The sequence below is a fragment of the Nerophis lumbriciformis genome, linkage group LG11 (genome assembly GCF_033978685.3).
Source record: "Nerophis lumbriciformis linkage group LG11, RoL_Nlum_v2.1, whole genome shotgun sequence".
NCBI classification, from domain to species: Eukaryota; Metazoa; Chordata; class Actinopteri; order Syngnathiformes; family Syngnathidae; genus Nerophis; species Nerophis lumbriciformis.
The window spans coordinates 33,018,284-33,037,897 of NC_084558.2; the positions used below are offsets into that span (position 1 = coordinate 33,018,284).

Sequence of the window (19,614 nt, forward strand, 5' to 3'; positions counted from 1 at the left end):
GATGGAACTACTCATGCTCTCGATAGCCTTGGACTGGCCCAAATCTTCAGAACTGTTGTTGCTTTTTTTTAACTTTGACTCATCCCCAACTTTGAAGACTCTCTAGCTCAGTGGATTTGTTTGCTCCTTGACTATAAGATGAGTGAAGAATTATTGATCGGTGCTCACTTCTGGCAGACTTGATGTACGCAATCGACAGAATTATGTGGTAATGAGACATACGCTGTAACATTTACCTGTGACCTATTTTAATGAATGCTGGTGAAATCTTCCAGAAGACTCGACCTTTGACTGTTTAACAAAACAACGTGGGTAGAGTCTGTAACAAGATTGAGAAAGAAATGTCTCAACAATTATAGAACAAATAATTATTATGACTGTATTATTATTATTATTATCTGATTTAATACACAATATACCACAGATAAAAATAATAAAATACAAGTATACATATTTATACCAACATTTAATTATTAATACATGGGAGTAGACTGTTAGAAAAATACAAAATGATCATGTCCTTTCCACAATCTCCATTGACACTGATAAACAACAGTACGCCAGAACCGCTGATGTCATCAGATTTGATAACAGTCATGTGTCCGCTTCACTGGTTATGTGTGACTCTTCTGTTGTTTCCAGAACCTCTTGACCTCACTGTGTCCGTGCGGTGTCACTACCATCACCCTGTGAGTCACATCCTGCCACACCAGACAGTCCAGACCCTGTGGCAAAGAAACGCAATCAGACCGTGGACAGCATTACAATATAATAGAACATAACAATCAAAGCCCCAGCCCTATTTAAACATTTGTTAAATAGGGCTGAAACAATTTTCAGGAAAGTAACTTGACCAATTCTGCCAAGAAGAGTAGTCAAATATTCAGCCAGAATTATGCCAGAAGCTTGTCTGTTTAAAAGGAAACTTGCCTTTAATCAATGGCAATCAAACCCGCTGGTTTCCAGGTAAGAAACAGTAATGCAGCAGCGAAGCGCCTCTCATGTTATTAAAGTGTGTAATCAAACAGACACTCCAGGATTACGCTATGTTGCGATTTATGCCAATTCTCGCACATTCTAAGATTCATGACTTCAAAGACTCTATAATGTGAATTCCTCCATACATGCAAGAATTGTGAGCAGCCTTGCAACTTTGTACAATTCCCGCTCATTGCAAAATGTGTATGTCAATCAATCAATCAATGTTTATTTATATAGCCCTAAATCACAAGTGTCAACTGTCTGATGTGTTAAGGCACATAATAACTAACTGGCAATGTTCCCTTTAATTTTTCATGTGACTGAGCAAACGCAAAATCTCATGTCAGCAACATCAGATGTTCACGACCTGGCATTTACATTTTGTGAAGCGTTGGAGTTCTCTGACTTTTTGTGTGGCCATAAATGCATCAGTGGAGAAGTGCTATTAGTGTTGTTGTCGCTGAGAAAGAAGGAGCAGCTGCGTTGATATGACAGATGACAAAGAATTGGTTTATGCCTGATTTGTACAGCAGAATATGACCCGTTTTTCTAGATATATGTTCTTTACTCATGCTTTGGTGTGGTTACGGCAGAATATAAACAGTTTTGCTCAATAAAGTGATCGATGTAATTCCGGACCTCTTTAAAACGTCTCAACAGACGTTACAATGATTGATAGTGTTGATAAACATTGTTTTACCTTTTAGGGCTGCTTATTGTCACCTGTCACTCACAGTTGCACTGCAAAATCCTACAGAACAAATTGTTGTGTTCATTGTGTTTAAAGTTTAGATTGGATTTTATTTTGTGAGCTGTATAGATTTGCTGTGTGCAGAGGATGCGTGAGCAGTGCACAATTGAGAGAGGGAACGTTGCTAACTGGCATCCGTTACATTAACATTAACCCCAGGCAACCTTTCGTTTCTTAGGCAACATTGTCCAGTCCCTCCAGGATTTGACAGATCTTTATTTGTGACTGTTGATGCATAAAAGCCTGAATTCGCGGCAGCTGTTTCTTTAAGTTGCGACAAAAACTGCAATGTTTTGAGGCTTTTTCAATGACATTGAATCAACTTGTGATTTTATGAATTTATTATCGACATTTATTTTACAGTGTTCCTTGTAACCTTAACCTCAACAAGTACAGGATTTCAACAAAAATTGTAAAACTAATTTTACTCATAGACATAAATGGCAGTAAAAGCACAGAGTCAGAGCTCATAGTCCAATTACTGAACTGTTTTAATTACCTTACTTTCCAGACCATATGCCAATATTTTTTTCCCTAAACTTTGAACCTCGCATCTTATACAAAAGTGCGGCTAATCTGTGGATTTTTCTTCGCTAACAGCTAAATTATGAAATGGATTAAACAAAGAAATCTAACAATGCATTCAAATTATCCACTTTTAGAAACTGTTCAAAATCTTATTTATTTCATAAAGGATGAATAAAGACAAACACTTTTCAGTTTTGTTTGATCAGTCATTTTACTGCTGTGTAAACAGGCATCATTAGGAAACAATTACCGGTAAGGTATGTTAATGAACATTTACAAAATCTTTAGGGGTAAATATCTAGTTTCACAAAGTACTGGTATATATCCGCGGCGGCTAATATATGAAAATGTAAAAATGTTTCAATTCCGTGGGTGCGGCTTACAGTCCGGAAAATACGGTTATTAATTTATTATTGACTAACAAAACCTACACATTATTTTTTTTTTTACTTAATTTTAATTCCATTGTGACTACAAACAAATCTTGTTGTTAAAATACAACTGATAGGTTTCTAATCGGGTTGTGCTGAGTCGTCATGTCAGGTATCTAAAACTGTCTTCTTCCAGAACATTCTGACAGGGGTATTCAACTAAAACTAAAATAGATCCAGAACCAGTGTCTGTCCACTTGCCTTTTAATTTTTATGTTGTCTCTGGCTCGTCTGTGTCTTCTCTCTCCACCTCACCGATTGGACATTAAATGTTGAATATTAATTAGGGCTGGTAATTTCACTCCAAAATAAACCCCGACTGGACTGCAGTGTTACAAGGTTTGCGCAAATAAATGACGTGAATTCAAGTAAAACATAAAGACAATGTTCCTGTTTAATATACTGACAGTAAAACTGCATTTATATATAATATATTTTAATTAATGGAAGCGAGAAATAACCTGTGATTACTCGCTTTTAGTCCGAATTCAAAAGTGTGATTAATCAGATGAAAAAAAATGTCTTTCAGAAAAAGTGTGATCAGAATGGAAGAGCCTCGAAAGGACTTTCAGGACACTAAAACTAAGAGTTATGGTAATATGCAGTTCAGTTCAAAAAGCCATCTATAATTAGTTAATTGTACAATTAGGATATAACTAATAGTATGTGTGTTTCTAATGCATAAAAGGATAATCTAAATCCAACCTGAGCTCTGTCTCGAAGCACCTCAAAGTCTGCCTGGGAGAGGAACTGGTTGTAAAGCACACCTGAAAGAGACAAGGATTTTAAGCTTTATAACATTAAACTGCAAATAGTATGTGGATTTGTGCCATACTATAAATGTCGATGAAAATAAACTGGAAACAAAAACACTGGTTATTACATCTTAGGACTAGTGCCTCATCGTACCTGCTTTTGTCAATGGAAAAATGTTTGAACCGCAAGTAGAGCCAAACCAAATGGAGTGAAAAAAAAAAAAATTATACATAAAAACGAGGGGTGTAAAAAAAAAAAAAAAATTCAAATTAATCGCAATTCTTATTTCTAACGATTCTTAATCGATATATATATATATATATATATATATATATATATATATATATATATATATATATATATATATATATATATATATATATGTATATGTATATACATATATATATATATATATATATATATACACACACATATATATATATATATATATATATATATACACATTTTTTTTAAATCTGGCCTGTCCAGCCTCTCAGGCAAATCATATTGTTGATGTAGATGCCCATATCTGCTGTACAGATTTCTTCTAGAAAAGAGAACTGTTGGATATTTCTCTTGTTGCCTTATTTGTATTTGGTTTTATTAAATTGTATTTTTTTTTAAAAACAGTTTTCTTTTAAGTAATATAAAAATGTATCAGAGCTGTTTATCTATTGTTGAATATAGCTAATTATAGAACTGGCACCCAATTAAAAAAAATTATTGATATTGAATCGAGAATCGTTTTGAATCCAGGAAAGATTCTGATTCGAATTGTTACCCACAAGAAGCGAATCGAATCGGAATCATGAGGTGCCCAAAGATTCACAGCCTAAATATATACACAGTAAATATATGATTCTTAAACGCTGTAGACAGACTCAGCTGTCATGACTAACGGCAAGCGAGTTGTTTTACCTGTAAGGTAGTCTAAAATTGCCACAATGCTACACTGAACAAAAATATAAACACAATACTTTTGTTTTTGCTCCCATTTTTCATGCGTTGAACTCAAAGATCTAAAACTTTTACTATATACACAAAATACCTATTCCTCTCAAATATTGTTCACAAATCTGTCTATATCTGTGTTAGTAGAGCATTTCTCCTTTGCCAAGATAATCCATCCAACCTCACAGGTGTGTCATATCAAGATGCTGATTAAACAGCATGATTATTGCACAGGTGTGCCTTAGGCTGCCTACAATAAAAGACCAGTCTGAAATGTCACTCTCAAAAGCCACCCAGGCAACTGCTGCAACAATTGGTTTGCGTTACCAAAGAATTTCTGCACAAACTGTGAGAAACCGTCTCATGGAATCTCATCTGCATGCTCGTTGTCCTCATCGGGGTCTCGACCTGAGCATGCAGCATGACAGTGCTGCCCCATGTTGCAAGGATCTGTACACAATTCCTGGAAGCTTAAAACATTCCAAGGTCTTGCATGGCCAGCATACTCACCAGACTTGTCACCCATTGGGCATGTTTGGGATGCTGTGGATCGGTGTATACGACAGCGTGTTACAGTTTCTGCTAATATCAGGCAACTTTGCACAGCCATTGAAGAGGAGTGGACCAACATTCCACAGGCCACAAACAACAACCTGATCAACTCTATGCGAAGGAGATGTGTTGCACTGCGTGAGGCAAATGGAGTTCACACCAGATACTGACTGCTTTTCTGACCCCAATAAAGCAAAACTGCACATTTCAGAGTGGCCTTTTATTATAGCCAGCCTAAGGCACACCTGTGCACTAACCATCCTGTTTAATCAGTTTCTTGATATGCCACACTTGTGAGGTGGGATGGATTATCTTGGCAAAAAAGAAGTGCTTACTAACGACGCAGATTTCGGCAGATTTGTGAACAATATTTGAGAGGACTAGGTATTTTGTGTATAGTAAAAGTTTTAGATTTTTGAGTTCAACTCATGAAAAATGGGAGCAAAAACAAGTGTTGCGTTTATATTTTTGTTCAGTATACATCAGTTTCTGCTTCAATTATGAGTAATGTATGCATTTGAATTAGGGGTGTTCTGATCAGGGTTTTATGCTGCCAATTCTGTTACCAATCATCCATGAGAAAGATCGGTCGATACCAATCACATGTAAAAAAAATTAGCTGTTTTAAATGTATTTATGGTGGGTGCTACACAATATTTAAACAAGTTCCTTGTTCTCTTTTATTACATTCAAATGTTTGCGCAAGACAAAGTCAATAATACACCAAAACTAAAACGCAAAAACTACCATTTACTCTTTTAAATCCTCCTGTGTTTGGGATTTAGCCTCTGAGTTTGTAAACATTAACAAAAATGACAACAAATATATGGAGAAAATAAAAATATTGATTTTATTACTCTTGTTAGTAATATTGATCATATACAGATACTACCATTGGGATCGATCGGCTCTTCCCTTTCGTGTACTTCTGTGTGCAAAACACCAACAGAGCACCACGGTTGCTGTTATATTATTCTCTCGTGATTTGTATTAATCTACTTGTTAATTTCCTGTTAATAGCTGCTGACTTTCTGCTGTAACGTGGGTCAATCTTGACTTCTAAAACTTTACTAAGCACTTATTTTTGTTGTTGTTCCAAGCTAGCTTAGCGATTAGCATGTCTGCTCTTGCTTGCTCTTACTCGGTGTGTAACATATAACTAGTTCATTCTTCTGTCTTCCAGTCATATTTGCCAACCTTGAGACCTCCAAATTCGGGAGATTTTGGTGGGGGGGTTGAGGTGGGCGGGGCGGAGCCGGGGTTAAGGGGGGAGGAGTATATTTATAGCTAGAATTCACTGAAATTTAAGTATTTCTTATATATATATATATATATATATATATATATATATATATATATATATATATATATATATATATATATATATATATATAAATAATAAATAAATACTTGACTTTCGGTGAATTCTAGCTATATATATATATATATATATATATATATATATATATATATATATATATATATATATATATATATATATATATATATATGTGTATTTTATTATATATAGATACATATAAATAAAATAGATACTTTAATTTCAGTGTTCATTTATTTACACTTATACACACACAACACTCCTCTCCACTCATTGTTGTATTTGAAAGTGCAATGCTTTGCAGCCAGTAGCACAGTCTTTGAAGGAGCGTAGGTATGGGCAGTGTAATATTCTGGGTTGGCGTCAATAACCAGGCGAGGTGACGAAGTTAAGTCTCTTTAATTCATACTTCAGAACCGACTCCCACACTTGCCGTCAGGGTGCGCAATACAACGTAAACCATTGGCCAACCAAAAAGTAACCACAGAACACTATACGGTATAGTGTTCTGTCGTTACTTTTTGGTTGGCCAGGCGGACGTGACAACAGGCTGTCCTCACTCAGGTCCGCACGGACCTGGAGGGGGCATGCCTTAAGTCCGACTGGAAATCGGGAGAAATTCGGGAGAATGGTTGTCCCGGGAGATTTTCGGGAGAGGCACTGAAATTCGGGAGTCTCCCGGAAAATTCGGGAGGGTTGGCAAGTATGCTTCCAGTGATAATGTTACGAGTAAGAAATGCAGTTTATTTGCCGCAGTGTAAGTGACGAATATTAACTGAAGGGAGCGGCTCCACGCTGCGTATGGAAATACTTAAGTTAGCTCCAAATCTCAGCAGTGTCCATACTAAAGGTAGTATCAGTAAATTATAAATACCAGAATGATCAGATTAATATTTTTATTTTGTCTAAATTGTTTTTGTCGTTTTGTTTATGTTTACAAAAACAAAGAATATGTCCCTGGACACAGGAGGAATTTTAAGTTTGAAAAAAAACAACGGTTTTAAATGGGTAGTAGATAATAGGTTTTACTTTTGTTTAGTTATTGTGTATTATTGACTTAAATTTACTCAAATAATTGTATGAAAAAAAGAGAATAAGGAACTTCTTTAAATATTGCTACTGTTACATTGTCAGTGTCAACAGCACTACAGTAAATACCGTATTTTTCAAACTATAAGGCGCACTCACGTGTAGACTACGAGATGACACTAGCAGGCAAGCCCAAAACTTTGATGTTTCATTGAGAATATAGAACATTACACATGGTGCTCAAAAATCTGTCAAAATGTTTTAGTACAGCTTTGGTAAACTACGAAGCAGCACGGCTTAATGGATTGTCGGAGGATTACGTCCACCGTAGTCATACATACTGTGCTTCAACATCCATCCATTTTCTACCGCTTGTACCTTTTGGGGTCACGCCTATACGGGTATTATTATAGTGTGTGTATAAGGACCCCAATATGGGACCTAATAAGAGACATGTTATCTGCCGTTTTGTTTCACAATATTATGCAAAGCCAACTTTTCTTACCTATTGGTGCCTGCTGTTGCGTATTTAGGATCTGCATACGTCCAAAAAATGTGTAGTCCACGTCGACGCCTCAGTCCATAAACTCCTTATTTTTCCTCTATTCTCTTGTTGTGGGGCATTCAACCTTCATTGTTGCCATTTCTAATATAAAGTAGCGTACAGTTCTAACTTACATCTGTCAGTAGACTCACTATGAAAGCGCTAAAAACTACCGGGACAACAAAGATGACGGGGAGAAGACGCTGTCGAAGTGGTGCCACATGAAAAAGAACGCTCACAAAATGGCGTATCCTTAAGAGACAGTCACAAAGCAGCTTGAAGATGGTCTGTAAAACATAATCTATGCAACATCCTGACCAAAGAACCACCATTACATGTTATATAGGCCACAAGGAAGTGTTTTAAATGTACAAAATCATAATATAACCCCTTCAATGCGCCTCATAATCCAGTGCGCCTTTTGTCTGAAAATACAAGAATAAACCTGCTCATCGGCGGTGCGCCTTATAATCCAGTGCGCCCTACGGTCTGAAAAATACTTTACATGAAAAATGTTTACAGTCAATACGTCAAAATGTGATTGGTATCGACCGATCTCACTCTTGGATGATCATTATCGAAATCAGCAGCATTTAACTATGATACGCCCCTAATTAACCTGCTACAAAATTCTGCAAAAAAAAAAAGTTTCTATTTGTTGTTCTGTTTGAATGTTTTTCTTTTTTTTTTTAAATATTAGGTCGGCCAGTATTTAAGCACTGGCGCTGTTTCAAAAACATCCATTTGGCACGAGTATTTCATAAGTAAACAATATCCAACCCTACAACATGACCTCGGAGTTTGTTACGGTAACGTGCGGAGTCCCAGAGGGTTCGGTTTTTGACCCTGCACTCTTCAGCATCTATATGCCTCCGCGAGGCAGCATAATACGCAAATACAGTGTTAGCTTTCGCTGTTGTGCTGATGACACCCAACTTTACATGTCCCTAAAGATGACCAACACTCCGGATTGTAGTAATCTGTAAGGGTGTCTTAATGAAATTAAACAATGGATGTCCAGCAACTTTTTGCATCTTAAAGCAAAGAAAACAGAAATGTTGATTATTGGTCCTGATAAACATCGGCACTTACTTAAGGATACCACCTTAAAATTCAGCAACAAAACAATTATACAAACCTCTACCTTATTTTCGACCCAACTCTATCGTTTAATCACACATTAAGAGTGTTACTACAACAGCCTTCTTTCATCTCCGTAATATCGCTAAAATCTGTCCCATTATGTCCACCACCAGTGCTGAGATTAGGGTCTTCCTATGTCTGGCATTACAAGATTACAGTTGGTACAAAATGCGGCTGCTAGAATTTTGACGAGAACAGGAAAGTTTGATCATATTACGCCTATACTGGCCCACCTACACTGGCTTCCTGTGCACTTAAGATTTCTATTACTTGCGTATAAAATACTAAATGGTCTAGCTCCATCCTATCTTGCTGACTGTATTGTACCATATGCCCGGTCAGAAATCTGCGATCTAAGAACTCCGGCTTACACTGCAGGATTAAGATACTGAACAGGACAAGTAAAGAAGAGAATAAATACAAATGAAAAACAACAAAACTAACAAATCCACTCACCCTCTGTGAATTGTAATCTATCTCTCTCCAGCTCCCAAAGTCTGATCTGATCTGTTATGCTTGGAGGAAGCACTGGTGTCTGCAGCACAGAGATGTCAGGTGAAGACTCTCCCGAATGAAGGCATTGACATCCGTTGTCAAAAATGAATCGCGACTGCTCATGCTTACCTGCTTCAGCATAACAGGGTGCGCTCTGGTTCTCAGAAAGTGGATGATCTGTAAAAATAAAATACCTCACTCAAACTCTTACAATTGACATCTAAAGTATTAGTATTTTGCCAGCATGAGATGCTCTCATCCGGAATCAAGTCCAGTACACTTCCCAATACGTGGCATGCTTGGAAGAAGTGCGTTGGTATGCAGCATATTTGGACATGCACACTCATGTGCATGATCATGCGACGTGTCATACTGTCTGTATTGCCATCACGTCTTGCTGGATACCTTGCCACAAAGTCGAAGAAAGTGTTACACCCACACACGCACGAGTACTTGCACTTGCTTTGGAGTAAACAGCTGCGGAAGGAAAAACCTGCCAAGTGAACAGCTGATTTTACTAATTCCGAGTGGACTGACATAAACTGACTCGCGTCCCTTCCCAGGGGGTGGAACAAGTGGATGGGTCAAATGCAGAGGGTAATTTCACCACACCTAGTGTGGTACTTTAATTTTTACTTTTTTTTTATGTGACCATAGGATGAACAAATATGCTACAGTACTAGGACTATAGTGGCCATAAACAGTTAGCTTCTACAGCAGGGGGCTCAAATTGCGCCACAGGGGTCATCTGTGGCTTGTGATTAGTTTGTCATTGGCCCCAGGCACGTTACAAAAAACACCAGCCAAAATTAAGAAAACAGCAAGAAGCCCAATGACAAAAAAAAGTAAATGTTGACATTAGGAAAGCGTTGTCTTTGGAAAACAAACAAAAAATGATTCATATATATATATATATATATATATATATATATATATATATATATATATATATATATACACATATACAAAACCAGTGAAGTTGGCACGTTGTGTAATTTGTAGATAAACCGAATACAATGATTTGCAAATCCGTTTCTACTTATATTCAATTGAATATGCTTGCAAAGACAAGATATCTAATGTTTAAACTGAGAAACTTAATTATTTTTGCAAATAATCATTAACTTAGAATTTAATGGCAGCAACACATTGCAAAAAAGTTGGCACAGGGGCATTTTTACCACTGTGTTACATGGCCTTTCCTTTTAGCAACACTCAGTAAACATTTGGGAACTGAGGAGACCATTTTTTTAAGCTTTTGAGGTGGAATTCTTTCCCATTCTTGCTTGATGTACAGCTTAAGTTGTTCAACAGTCCGAGGTCTCAGTTGTGGCTTCATGTATAGCCACAAATGCACCACACATGTTCAATGGGAGACAGGTCTGGACTACAGACAGGCCAGTCTAGTACCCGCACTCTTTTACTATGAAGCCACGCTGTTGTAACAAGTGGCTTGGCATTGTCTGTCTGTAATAAGCAGTCCATGGTAACGTTGCTTAGATGGCAACATATGTTGCTCCAAAACCTGTATGTACCTTTCAGCATTAATGGTGTCTTCACAGATGTGTAAGTTACCCATGCCTTGGGCACTAATACACCCCCATACCATCACAGATGCTGGCTTTTCAACTTTAAGCCTATAACAATCCGAATGGTTATTTTCCTCTTTGGTCCGGAGGACACCACGTTCGCAGTTCCCAAAAACAATTTGAATGGTGGACTCGTCAGACCACAGAACACTTTTCCACTTTGCATCAGTCCATCTTAGATGAGCTCAGGCCCAGCAAAGCCGGCAGAGTTTCTGGGTGTTGTTCATAAATGGCTTTCGCTTTGCATAGGAGAGTTTTAACTTGCACTTACTGATGTAGCGACAAACTGTAATTACTGACAGTGGTTTTCTGAAGTGTTCCTGAGCCCATGTGGTGATATCCTTTACACACTGATGTCACTTTTGATGCAGTATGGCCTGAGTGATTGAAGGTCCGTAATATCATCGCTTACGTGCAGTGGTTTCTACAGATTCTCTGAATTTTTTGATGATATTTCAGACCGTAGATGGTGTAATCCCTAAATTCCTTGCAATAGCTCGTTGAGAAACATTGTTCTTAAACTGTTCGACAATTTGCTCACGCATCTGTTCACAAAGTGGTGACCCTCGCCCTATCCTTGTTTGTGAATGACTGAGCAATTAATTGAAGCTGTTTTTATACCCAATCATGGCACCCACCTGTTTCCAATTAGCATGTTCACCTGTGGGATGTTCCAAATAAGTGATTGATGAGCATTCCTCAACTTTTTCAGTCTTGTTTGCACAACGTGTCAACTTCACTGGTTTTGGGGTTTGTAAAAAAAAAAAAAAAAAAAAAAAAAAAAAAATATATATATATATATATATATATATATATATATATATATACACACATTAGGGCGCACATTTGTTACACATTCTGAGATTGCGAGGACAGAACTTTGAATAAAACTAGGGTAACTTGTTGGTATTGCAGCACCAAACGTTTTTATCATCGGCGCATATCAACTTTAAGATACCATCTTAAAGTGAAACACGTACTCATCGACAGTGTTGCCAATCCTCTTGGCGCCTTTCGTGTAAACAGTAACTAGCAACCAATATTGTGACTTTTCCTGGTGATATTGGAGACTGTTTTGTGTCTCTGAGACGTTTTTGTGTCTCGGAGACTCTGAGGTGAAAGCAAGCAGCAGTCGCCGTCCTTCGCGAGCAGTGACGACTGCTGCCGGTCAGCTGGTGCTGCTGTTCTGCTTACGCCGATAGCTACGGGCTCGCATAAATGCTAGCTACATTTACAACAAGCAGAGGAGAACACTACGCTGGCAAAGTTTACTGATTCAATCTCAGGGCGTTCAATTGATCGCAACTGGACTGCTTGAATGCTTACGTGGAGGATTCCGACTATTTTGACTGGTAGTAGTCGATCCACATCGATCGCTCTGCCACACAATACCTCAATGCTAACGAAGGGGAATTTACACTTCAAACGACTTGGTTGTTTGCATTAACACAGTTGTTTATCTTACTACAATAGGGCGAAACCATCCTTGCCCAGGCCCACCCTCCTTGTTTTTTTGAGTATAAATATTTGGGGGTTTGGCACCAACTGCTGCACTAGATCAGACCAATCTAAGTCTATGAGGACGAACTGAAGAAGCCTACTCTGATGAGCGGCAAAGGGTCCTCCAAGACAAACCAAGCAGTCCAGTTGCAATCGATTGAATGCCCTGAGATGACAATGTCCTGGATGAATGAGAACCTTCATAGACATGTTACGGATTCAATGTTGTAAACAAAAGTAGCACAGTTAAGTTAAACATATGCCTTTGCTAAACGGAGAGCCAACATCTAACACAGGCCTGGGCAATTATTTTGACTCGGGGGCCAAAAAAATGTGTCTGGGGGCCGTTATACCTATTTTTAGGAACACTAATACAAAACCTCACAATAATGTCTGATTGAATGCTAAAAACTTTATGACAGACCGCCTTAAAAAACAGAACGCAATTTTAAATTTTTATACTGAATGAGACACCCAGAATGTACATGAAAATAAAGAATGTGGGATTTACAATATGAACTATGAATGATAAAACACTGAATATTGACAACATATGAACATCACACCCCCTCTCTATCGACATATTTTATAATAAAGTGAAACACAAAAAAGTGCAACAAACACAGCGAAATATAAACGCGAAGGGTAAAAAAAACTAAACACCTATAATCTGATACATCTGACACATCACTAAGCTTTACAACTGTGTTGTAAAAATCTCCTTCCACGTCTGTCCCTGACACCCACATTTCAGGCTGACACTCTGGAAACACTCTGTGGAAACACTCCCCACCCACTCTGCTTGGTGCCTCGTCTGAGCTGCTGTGACTTAGATTACCATAGTAACTAATTAGATTACCATAGTAACTAATTAGATTACCATAGTAACTAGTATATCATGCAAAAGCGCAGATGTCAACCATTGAAATACTTAGTATAGTTCAAGACTTACGGTCATTAGAAAACATCACTGAACATCATAATGGCAGCTACAGTTTCCATCTTAAAGATCTAAAAAAATTATTTGGGAATGTCCGGCGGGCCAGATTGAAAAGCTTAACGGGTCGCACGATCGCTGATCTAACATCTGTGAAGACCAAGTCCTGCAAGAATATGTCATTCATATTAATTAAGGGACGGCGTGGCGAAGTTGGTAGAGTGGCCGTGCCAGCAATCGGAGGGTTGCTGGTTACTGGGGTTCAATCCCCACCTTCTACCATCCTAGTCACGTCCGTTGTGTCCTTGGGCAAGACACTTCACCCTTGCTCCTGATGGGTGCTGGTTAGCGCCTTGCATGGCAGCTCCCGCCATCAGTGTGTGAATGAATGGGTGAATGTGGAAATACTGTCAAAGCGCTTAGAGTACCTTGAAGGTAGAAAAGCGCTATACAAGTATAACCCATTTATCATTATATCACCACAGCTGATCTGTTGTACAATACTGAAGAGAGGCACAATTACATCAAGGATGAACCAACTGCACTATACAAACAAAAGCATCAACTTGCAACTCCAGACTGAATGTGAATTTATTTTGCTTCCTGGAGAACGTTGGACATTTGTAAGTAATCACAACAATTTTGTTGTATTGTACCAAAAAAAGGTAAACGTGTTTGTTTAAACAACTGAAGAAGAGTGTAAACACACTTATAAACCTCTTAAGTTGTTTATAAGTGCATTTACTACATTATGGATTAGTACCTTGTTTCCAAGATTATTACAAACTGACTTTCAAAATGTGCACTTAATTCTTACTACACTTAGTGTCCACAAGTTTTGAGCAAATCAATGAGTTGCAGTTCAGTAAAACATAAAAAAACACATTCCTGCACGACATTCTGACAACCAAATTGCATTTGTACCCAAATATCGGTGTATTTTCTTAAGCAAATTGTATTAATGCAAGCAAATGATAACCTGTGATTAATCCCGATTAATATTTTAGCCTGATTTAGCCATTCCTTTACCACTTTTGATGTGTGTTTGGGGTCATTGTCCTGTTGGAACACCCAACTGCGCCCAAGACCCAACCTCCGAGCTGATGATTTTAGGTTGTCCAGAAGAACTTGGAGGTAATCTTCCTTTTTCATTGTCCCATTTACTCCCTGTAAAGCACCAGTTCCATTGGCAGCAAAACAGGCCCAAAGCATAATACTACCACCACCATGCTTGGCAGTAGGAACGATGTTCCTGGGATTAAAGGCCTCACTTTTTCTCCTCCAAACATATTGCTGGGTATTGTGGCCAAACAGCTCAATTTTTGTTTCATCTGACATCACATGGACAAAGATAAGACCTTCTGGAGGAAAGTTCTGTGGTCAGATGAAACATGTACTTTTGACCCAGCAGATTTGGTCACATTTTCAGTAGACCCATAATAAATTCATAAAAGAACCAAACTTCATGAATGTTTTTTGTGACCAACAAGTATGTGCTCTAATCACTCTATCACAAAAAATAAGAGTTGTACAAATGATTGGAAACTCAAGACAGCCATGACAATATGTTCTTTACAAGTGTAACTTTTGACCACGACTAAGTAGGGTACCTGTTGTGCAGTGATTCCATTAGCGATGGCCTGTTGCACTGACTCTCTTGTGACATGAGCCACAACCACATTGGGGAGGCGATACAACATTTCACTGAAGAGCGCAACGAGAGCAATCTGAAGTTCTGAGCCTGGAGGGGACACAGAATTAGTGCAGAAATTACTATGGTCATCTGTAATAAAATGAATGACAATGCATATTTGATTATATTTGATTTGCACAAGGCCATGCAAACCAAATGAAACTGGCCAAATGAAAAATACAAATGTTGCAGTGATATGATTGTACATTGTACAATAAGTGCTCATACATACTTGTGTAGGCGTAGATGCGATAATTAGTTTCAACAACAATAAAGCCAGTATCTCCAGTACCAGGAATAGAGCCACAGTTAGAAGAGAGAGAAGAAGAGCTGCTGGTAACTCCTGCAGCCAGACTGATGGCCAGCCTGGTGGGATAGTAGCGCCTTGACTTTCTCTAAAAAAAGGCAAAGGAAAAAATGTCCAACAATAATGTCCACCTGTTCCTAAACCAAACAGCATTTTTCTTATTTTCTACTTCACCTATACTTCGTTGAAAATTTTGAGCGTAATGACAAAACCAAAGAACAAAATAGCAGAAGAAAAGGACAAAACTGTTTTTTTAAGTAGTCTGTAATTTTTGTCTTTGTCTTTCGCTTATGGATTATTTTCATGTTTGGCTTTACCAACATTTACGAGCCAGATTTTCTACTTTAAATCCTGTTAATGTTTTCTGTGGTACTGAAACATTGTCAGCATATAAACAAGCTAAATTAACAAGACATGCATGGTTGACAAACACATTTTTTCCTACCGAGCATCCTCCAATTTTTGATTATACACTATCCCAAATACTATCACGAACACATTAAATTTAAACATGAATCAGATGCCCTCCTCCTTACCCCCACATAGCAGACTTTACAGTAATCCATCACTGAATCGGCTTCTTTAATGTGTTGCTTACTGGACTTTACATGTATTTTCTTACATGATTTCCATTGCACATTTTGTGTTTTTATTTACATTTGTTAAATTCTATCTCAATTATTTTGTAATTGTTACATTTTATTTTACTTAAATTCTTGCTATTTTGACTTTATTCCTCGTGTTAGCTTTTTTTTGCACCAACACAATTCCTTTAAACTGTAAATGTACCTGGCAGTAAAAAAATATTTTGATAAATCTATGACATGTTTTAATGCCCAAAATAACTATGTGTCCGAGGCAAATGGACATCTGAGTGGAGAGCATGTGCTATTAGGATGAACATACTAAACATGACAATACATAAATCGTCAAACGTTAAGTCTAAAATGCAGCCCAGGGGGCATTTTTGGAACTACAGCTCATTTTCTATTAGCCCTTGGCTTTGTCTAAAAATAAAATGGATTATTAATGAGATATATTATTAGATATTAAACTAATTTGCTTTGTTAATTGTAACACAAAAAATGCTAAGATGTTGATGTTTTGTGAAGGGAGCTTATATATTGACCTACAAACCCCGTTTTCATATGAGTTGGGAAATTGTGTTAGATGTAAATATAAACGGAATACAATGATTTGCAAATCCTTTTCAACCCATATCCAATTGAATGCACTACAAAGACAAGGTATTTGATGTTCAAACTCATAAACTTTATTTTTTTTTGCAAATAATTATTAACTTAGAATTTCATGGCTGCGACACGTGCCAAAGTAGTTGGGAAAGGGCATGTTCACCACTGTGTTACTTGGCCTTTCCTTTTAACAACACTCAGTAAACGTTTGGGAACTGAGGAGACACATTTTTTAAGCTTCTCAGGGGGAATTCTTTCCCATTCTTGCTTGATGTACAGCTTAAGTTGTTCAACAGTCCGGGGGTCTCCGTTGTGGTATTTTAGGCTTCATAATACGCCACACATTTTCAATGGCAGACAGGTCTGGACTACAGGCAGGCCAGTCTAGTACCCGCACTCTTTTATTATGAAGCCACGTTGATGTAACACGTGGCTTGGCATTGTCTTGCTGAAATAAGCAGGGGCCTCCGTGGTAACGTTGCTTGGATGGCAACATATGTTGCTCCAAAACCTGTATGTACCTTTCAGCATTAATGGCGCCTTCACAGATGTGTAAGTTACCCATGTCTTGGGCACTAATACACCCCCATACCATCACAGATGCTGGCTTTTCAACTTTGCGCCTATAACAATCCGGGTGGTTCTTTTCCTCTTTGGTCCGGAGGACACGACGTCCACAGTTTCCAAAAACAATTTGAAATGTGGACTCGTCAGACCACAGAACACTTTTCAATTTTGTATCAGTCCATCTTAGATGAGCTCAGGCCCAGCGAAGCCGACGGCGTTTCTGGGTGTTGTTGATAAACGGTTTTCGCCTTGCATAGGAGAGTTTTAACTTGCACTTACGGATGTAGCGACCAACTGTAGTTACTGACAGTGGGTTTCTGAAGTGTTCCTGAGCCCATGTGGTGATATCCTTTACACACTGATGTCGCTTGTTGATGCAGTGCAGCCTGAGGGATCGAAGGTCACGAGCTTAGCTGCTTACGTGCAGTGATTTCTCCAGATTCTCTGAACCCTTTGATGATATTACGGATCGTAGATGGTGAAATCCCTAAATTCCTTGCAATAGTTGGTTGAGAAAGGTTTTTCTTAAACAGTTCAACAATTTGCTCACGCATTTGTTGACAAAGTGGTGACCCTCACCCCATCCTTGTTTGTGAATGACTGAGCATTTCATGGAATCTACTTTTATACCCAATCATGGCACCCACCTGTTCCCAATTTGCCTGTTCACCTGTGGGATGTTCCAAATAAGTGTTTGATGAGCATTCCTCAACTTTATCAGTATTTATTGCCACCTTTCCTAACTTCTTTGTCACGTGTTGCTGGCATCAAATTCTAAAGTTAATGATTATTTGCAAAAAAAAAAAAATGTTTATCAGTTTGAACATCAAATATGTTGTCTTTGTAGCATATTCAACTGAATATGGGTTGAAAATGATTTGCAAATTATTGTATTCCGTTTATATTTACATTTAACACAATTTCCCAACTCATATAGAAACGGCAGCACGGTGGCAGACGGGTTAGTGCATCTGCCTCACAATACGAAGGTCCTGAGTAGTCCTGGGTTCAATCCCGGGCTCAGGATCTTTCTGGGTGGAGTTTGCATGTTCTCCCCGTGACTGCGTGGGTTCCCTCTGGGTACTCCGGCTTCCTCCCACCTCCAAAGACATGCACCTGGGGATAGGTTGATTGGCAACACTAAAATTGGCCCTAGTGTGTGAATGTGAATGTTGTCTGTCTATCTGTGTTGGCCCTATGATGAGGTGGCGACTTGTCCAGGGTGTACCCCGCCTTCCGCCCGATTGTAGCTGAGATAGGCTCCAGCGCCCCACGCGACCCCGAAGGGAATAAGCGGTAGAAAATGGATGAATGGATGGATGTATTCCGTTTATATTTACATCAACACAATTTCCCAACTCATATGGAAACGGGGTTTGTATATGAGTCATTTTCTCCATTGTCCATATTTCTTTGATAATGTCCAGCCATAGTTTTTCATCTTTGTACCAGGATCGTGTGATGGCTTTCCTACAGGCTGTTAAAAGTACCTTAACCAAATAACGATCTTCTGTCCGTACAACTGACACTGTGTCCCATATACAGTACATAGTGATACACATCATTGGAATTTCATATTCCAGCACTTTACAAAAAACTGAGTGTACTTTTTCCCAATATGATTTTAGCTTTGTACAGCTCCAAAAATTATGACTATGATTTGAATTTATACAGTTACATTGTCTCCACATTGAAGTGTAAATTCTGCTCGTTAGCGTTGAAGTATTGTGTGGCAGAACGATCGCTGTGGATCGACTATGACCAGTCCAAAATAGTCGGACTCCCCGTGTAAGCATTACATTCAGTAAATGGCATTCTAGTCACCTTCTGTGACCAGACAGCTTCTAACTCCTGTTATTTGTTGGAGGCTAAATTGCAGAGTCCATTAGGAATGGTTGAAAGGACGATGTTGTATGTGGGAGACAGGTAGTGTCACAGACCACCTCCTCTGTTCAGGGATGGTTTTTAAACCTTGACATAGATGGCTTCCCTCACTCGTCTTTCGTACCATCCATCCTCTCTGTGCAGAATCTGTCCACTTTTGTTCTCAAAGGAGTGCTGTTTCTCCCTAAGGTGCAAGTAGACAGCTGAGTCTTGGCCTGAAGAGTTTGCCCGTCCGTCTATGCTGTGCCATGCTGTGACCTACTCAGTGGCCTAGTGGTTAGTGTCCGCCCTGAGATCGGTAGATTGTGAGTTAAAACCCCGGCCGAGTCATACCAAATACTATAAAAATGGGACCCATTACCTCCCTACTTGGCACTCAGCATCAAGGGTTAGAATTGGGAGTTAAATCACCAAAAATGATTCCCGTGCGGTGAACAAGGGGAT

General features: G+C 38.5%; 1 protein-coding gene across 2 annotated transcripts in view; it reads right to left on the reverse strand.

The window, feature by feature from the left end:
• Window positions 1–447: 447 nt before the first annotated feature.
• Window positions 448–19,614, reverse strand: part of gtf2h4 (general transcription factor IIH, polypeptide 4) — a 72,473-nt gene continuing 53,306 nt past the window's right edge. For both annotated transcript variants that reach the window (XM_061966772.2, XM_061966771.2), the window contains exons 9-14: window positions 15,452–15,614; window positions 15,137–15,267; window positions 9,630–9,677; window positions 9,462–9,540; window positions 3,397–3,458; window positions 448–725 (exon numbers count right to left, since the gene is read on the reverse strand). In XM_061966772.2, coding sequence (XP_061822756.1) covers window positions 615–725; window positions 3,397–3,458; window positions 9,462–9,540; window positions 9,630–9,677; window positions 15,137–15,267; window positions 15,452–15,614 — 594 coding nt within the window. In that variant the 3' untranslated portion in view covers window positions 448–614. The remainder of the gene's footprint in view (window positions 726–3,396; window positions 3,459–9,461; window positions 9,541–9,629; window positions 9,678–15,136; window positions 15,268–15,451; window positions 15,615–19,614) is intronic.